Source organism: Panthera uncia (assembly GCF_023721935.1).
Source record: "Panthera uncia isolate 11264 chromosome C1 unlocalized genomic scaffold, Puncia_PCG_1.0 HiC_scaffold_4, whole genome shotgun sequence".
Lineage (NCBI taxonomy): Eukaryota > Metazoa > Chordata > Mammalia > Carnivora > Felidae > Panthera > Panthera uncia.
In genome coordinates this window covers 30,997,840-31,003,839 of record NW_026057585.1, presented here as the reverse complement: position 1 = coordinate 31,003,839, position 6,000 = coordinate 30,997,840, and the positions used below count along the sequence as shown (strand labels likewise).

At 41.0% G+C, this 6,000-nt stretch overlaps 1 protein-coding gene across 6 annotated transcripts in view; it reads left to right on the top strand.

Moving 5' to 3' along the window:
• Positions 1-1,552: 1,552 nt before the first annotated feature.
• The window catches only part of PKN2 (protein kinase N2), a 163,456-nt gene continuing 159,008 nt past the window's right edge, over positions 1,553-6,000 (top strand). For all 6 annotated transcript variants that reach the window (XM_049616842.1, XM_049616845.1, XM_049616844.1 and 3 more), the window contains exon 1: positions 1,553-1,960. In XM_049616842.1, the coding sequence (XP_049472799.1) occupies positions 1,913-1,960 (48 nt within the window). In that variant the 5' untranslated portion in view covers positions 1,553-1,912. The remainder of the gene's footprint in view (positions 1,961-6,000) is intronic.

Genomic DNA, 6,000 nt, shown 5'->3' with positions numbered 1-6,000 from the left:
ACTGTTCAAATGGTAAATTTTATGTTATGTATATTTTAACACGCTAACATTATATATGGGTATACATATCTGAATACAGTGCTCCCCTAACATGTTGTGCCTACCATTTAAAACTGCCTCATATTTATTTGGACACACGTCTTTCTCCAAAGAATTTAATCACTCCAGGAACAAGGACTGTCTTAATCTTAGCTGTAACTCCAGGGCCTGTAACACTGGCTCTTAGTTACAAGGAAGGGCAATTATCTCTTGGCTTTTCCAAGTGTTGCTATTGCATATATTTTAATTATCATTTCAATCAAAGAAATGCATTAAACACATAAGATGTTGTAAAATTTTAAAATACACACTAGAAAAAAATTTCTTATCACATATTATGAGTTGGAGTTCAGAAACTCATAGTGGTCATTAAACTCTATCTTCAACAAATGTTTGTCAAATTAATGCAGGAGACTTGAGAAGACAAAAAGATAAACACAAGTCCTAGCATTAGCCCAGCAGAGCTCACATGGAGTGTAAGATAAATACATAATATTCTACTTCCTAAGAAGTATGCCTATTATGCGTTTCAAGTAGCTATCTCACTAAATAACCCCTAACATTCCCCAAGTAGCTTTTAACAAAGCCACTGTATTCCAGTCTCAATCTAAAGTTAGGCAGCTGCCTAGAATATCCAGGCTGAATATTTTGCTGAGACAAAACAAAAGCTACCTGTTGGAGACTTTATTGACATTCCCAAATACTACACTGTCATTTTCTTAAACGAAAACGTACACTACTTAGCTATGTTACTCATAGGTTAGCTTGGATGTTTACTGCATCCAAAGTTGGCCTTTTTTCCAATTCGCGGGGATGATCTGCCCCACTTTCTTCAGTTTATATTCAAGAATTAATCAGATTCTGCACTTAGTGGAGTTCCACAGCCCAAACCATAGTAGTTCAGCCCTTGGGAAAAGGGCATCTTAAAGGCTGTAGGTTAAGGACTGCCAGAGATACCGAGCGCTTACATTTCTTGAAAAGTACAAACCACACCCCAGTTTAGCTAGCTGTGCACCTAACTGGTCAGATTGGCGCACTGGGGGTGGGAGAGAGAAAAAGGCAAGATTAGCAGCTTGGGTCGATAAGGGGCAGGAGAATAATAAAATTTGAGCCCTGAAACTCTTTTAAGTATAGAGGTTAGAAAGGCGCTCGTTTAACGTTAGGCCTAAACTTCAACAAGAAAAAAGAAGTGGCGCTGGGGGGGAAAGCTCCCGAGTTATACTGTTCACCGTGGGGCCGTTAAACGCAGCAGAAAAGCGGGCGTGTTTTTTCTTCCTCTTCCCGCCTCCCAAGAGACGAGAGCCCAGTCCTTTCCCCTCGTTTTCACCCCGGCGGGGTCCAATGGCTGCCGCCGCCGCGGAGCCGGGTCGGAAAGCGCCCCGCCCCCCGCGATGCTCCCGCCCCCGGGGTCCTCTCCGCCCCACCTCCCCCTCGCCACTGGAGGTAGCGGCCGCGGCCGTCACGTGTTCTGGCAGCCGCCAAGTGAGGCCGCTTTTGCGACGCAGTGACAGCCAAATGGTGCGACAGGAGGAGCTGCAGCTGCGGCCGCAGCGCCCCGCAAGGAGAAGCTTGAGGCGGCTCCTGGCGTCACCCAGAGGGAGCGACTGAACGAACAGAATCCGGCGCGGGCGGGCGGCGGCGGCGGCGGCGGGCGGGCGGCGAGGGGGAGCCCGCTCCGAGTGCCTTCGCTCCCCGCCGCGCTCCATGAACCGGGCGAAATAAGCCGCGCCTCCAGAAGGGGCTGCGCCTCCATGAATCCCTAGCTTTTTTTTCTTTCGCTCCCCGCTCCTCACCCCCCACCCCGCGTCCCGTCCCGCCTTCTCCCTTCGCCAGCGGCGGCCGCGGCCAGGTGCGGAGTCCAGAGCGGAGCGCAATGGCGTCCAACCCCGAACGGGGGGAGATTCTGCTCACAGAGTTGCAGGTAAGGGCCGCGGCCCGGGCGGGAGGCGCTGGCGGAGAGAGGGAGAAAGTCTGGCGAGGGGTCGGGGGCCCAGGGACGCCGTGCGGCCGCCGCGCCCCTAGCCCGCTAAGTGCGGAAACTCGGGGATGTCACTCGGGAACCGCTTCCTTCGGGAGCCGGACTCTCTGCCCCCGCCAGAGCTCTGGCCTGCCACCCCTTTAATTTGACTCTGCCTGCCAGTGGGACCCCATTTGTGTCGGCTGTCTGCAGCCGGAGTCTGCTCCCACCCGGTCCCCGCAGCGGCCAGCTCACCGCCCCCTCCCTGGTGTCAGAGCCGCCCGCGGACGCCCCTGCAGCCCCCTCCCTCCGCCCGGCCAGGCCCCGCCCCGCCTTTCCCTCGTACACCGCTCCTTAAACTCCTTTGAATGACTCCCAAGCTGTTTTCTCGTCCCTCCCCTTCCCCTCAGACTCCGCACAAAGAGCGCCCCCATAACTTCCAGCCCCCGGACAAGTTTTAAAAAAACAAAACAAAACAAAAAACCGTGTCTCACTAAATGCTTGCCTAACTTCACTAGCCCTCTTCAGGTGACCGCCGAATTTCTTTAATATGAAGGCTGCCCTTTTTCCCTCCCTCTTTTCTTTCTTTCTTTCTTTTTTTATTAACCAGATGATAGCTGTATGGTCCTCTTGTCTACTGCTCCCTACTCAGATCTGGAAACTTAGATGCTGATGCTTTTCAGACTTTCATTTTCCCTCCCGTTTGAACACCAGAGAAAGAGCTACAGAAGTTGTTTACAAATGAGCAAGCAGTGGGCTAAGGGAAAGTGTTGGGCACCACATGTCTGCAGGAGACGAGGACAAAATAGATCCCTTCGTTACTTAAGTCTATGTCGAGTAGCAGTATCATTGTTTTCCATTTACGGCTAGATATTTAATGATGTAGGCACGATTTTTGTCCTTAAGTCTGTGATGTACAGGGGTACCTACACTACTGTGTTGAGTTTATTTTTTATTACTTTGGAGTTTTCGAGAGACGTTCACATTTGGCTTAAAATTTTGTGCTTGTTTTTGACCTAAGAATTATTTTGATTTGTTTTGCTATAGACCTTTTCTAGCTATTAGCTATTCGATTATTGGAGATAGGACTTAGAAGAAAAATATACTTACATTTCTTTTTGTGCATAGAGCATTTAATTCTTTTAAAAAGATTGAATCTAGATCCTGAAGGGTTGATTTTTGATGATGCCAAAATTGAGTATTGCAACTGCTTCTAAATTTTTTGCTGTTTAAATATATTTTTCAATAAATCCCTTTATAAGTTTGTTTGTTGTTAAGCTAAATGTAAGTTTGAAGGCATTGTTGTAATATTCGATATTTCCTGAACGAAAGTAGAGATTTCAACAAGGTGTACCAGTGCAGGGTTGCAAATTTGGAATCCTTTGAATCAGCTTTGAATTTCCTGTCTTTGGACATGTTGCTATGTAGTATTCCAGTTACTCTTAGCCTTTTATAAGGTGTTACAGCATACCATATTTGCTAAATGAATGGAATTTATTGTTTTATTACTTCACATAAGGTTTCTAAGTGAAGTTTGTTTGAGGCATGTTGGAAATGCTTTCCACTGTCTAGTCTTGAAATATGAAAAGCATACTTTGGTCCTGACTGGGAAAAATCCATGAAAATGGACAGGAGCATTTTTCTTTGAATGGAGTTTCTTCAGAATTATAAAGTATTTGGCATCCTTATTTGTATTTTATAGAAAGTTGTCATAGAATACACTCATTTTGGCACTTGACCTGAAAATATATTTTCATGTGTATTAAAATATGGCAGGGATTTTTAATAAGATCAATTTTGACAAGAAGGAAGCAAGTCAAAAAGATGAGAAATTTTAAATACGACTAAAAAATGGGATCAAAGTAGGGGAACAGCTAAAGTTAGACTTAAAAAAAAAAAAGTCTCTTCCAGAAAAAGAATGGGTTTTATATTGTTACCTTATGAGTTGACAAGTATATCTAAAGCATTTTTATTGATGTATTTGACTCCCAGTTTTTTGTTTTTAATTTTTTAAAGTTTTTTTTATTTTGAGAGAGAGAGTGCAAGCATGAGCACAAGCAGGGGAGGAACAGAGATAGGGAGAGAGAGAGTCCCAAGCAGGCCCCGCACAGTCAGTGCAGAGCCCCATGTGGGGCTCAAACCCATGAACTGTGAAATCATGACCTGAGCTGAAATCATGACCTGAGCTGAAATCAAGACTCAGATACTTCAGCAACAGGTGCCCCTTGACTCCCAGTTTTAATAAAAGTTACTGCATATGAACTTTATTATGTGTGTTAAATTGAGAACATTATTTATATCAGCATGTAAAATAAATGTTGGCAAAATTTGCTTCACCAAGTACTGTATATCCATCTGTTCAGATGTTTTACTATTTCATTGGGTCATGGAATTAGTAGATAGTAGCCAAATATTTATCAAGCATGTTTGGAGAACTAGTTTTTAAAAAGCATCTAAGTTGTTTGAATTTATTTAAATTGAGAAATTAATATGGAGTTCTTAATGCTTCTCTGACATACTGATTTTAAGTGTTTAATTATGTAGCAAATTTTAAACTGCTGTTTAGTAGTTAAAAACTGTTACTTTGCTATATCTTGTCCAGGGGAATACTTGTCTCTGAAAGTTACATGTTACAGTCTACTTTTAATGAAATTGATACTTATTTTTAGAAACATTGTATATCCAACATTTTAAAGTTATTTTTCAAATTATATTGCAGAATTTGAAATACTTTACTACTTGAGTTGGAATTGGCTTATTAATAACCCTTAGTTGTGGAAAAACAAAACCTGAAACCATAGTGTTTTTCCTTATTAATTATTGTAATATTTCTATGGAGTAATGTTTCTAACTCTTGCTAGTAATTTAGGAGGCTTATTTAACAAGGAATCATTAATGAAGTACACATAAACTTTGATGGCTAGAGGCTTCACTGTATAAAGAAGAATATTTACTATCATAAAAATAAAAAGGCTATTAAAAAATATAAACTTAATTGGCAGTTTCTAATTTTTATCTTGTATAACTAACTTGTTTTATCCTGTTCTCTTTATTTTTTATTTGAGGTAGTAACTTAGATATTTTTGGTGGGGCCAAAGAAATTAAAGTTTATTTTTAAGGAAACTGGATTAATGAAAACTATATAAAGAACTCAAAATGAAAATATTGGCTACAAGGAAAAATGATTTCTGTGTTCTATTGGTAGTCTGTAATTCAGCAGTGCTTTGTTGTTGGGAATAAGGTGTAATAGTCTATAAAAACTAACAGTACAAAATAACCTTTTTGCAGGTTTTCATCATTTAATGATTACTGTTTCTGGTGCAAGTTGTTGAATGTTTGCAGAAATCCTTCCCAAAGATTTTGCATTTCTCTGTAGTCTATCCATAAAATGAACTTTGCTTTAAAATTTTAAGCTCATGTGTAACCAAGCTATGTATTTGGCACTTAGTAGGCACACAATACATTAATGAGAAGACACCCTTCATTTGTCACCTACAATGAAATGTCTTTTGACTTTTCTAAGAGAAATTGACTATTGCCCTAAGAAATTACTTAATTTTTTAAAATGTTCATTTCTAATCCCTTATCCCAACAATATTGCCTTGAAAAGTTCAGAAGAGATTTTTGCACTAGTTATACCTTTGTACAAATTTTACCCATTTGGTGGGAAATTGGGTGACATCTAAGTTTGCAGTTATGTTGGAAAGTAGAAAGCCTCTCTGTTGGAAGAATAAAGATTTTAGGGTGGGTTGGAGGAATGCAGTATGAGAAAGTAAGCAGAATAGGTAAGATGAGTTTTATAATTCTTTTAAGTTATAAACATAATACATGTTCATTGTAGAAAATCTGGAAGTACAGAAAAGCACAAAGAAAATAAAAGGTGCTCATGGTTCTGTTATTCAGAGATAACTGACAAATTGTTCCAATTTATAAATCCCATGGCATTTTGATCAATTTCATGTTTCCACCCCTCCTTTTTAACTGAGGTAAATTTGATATACAAT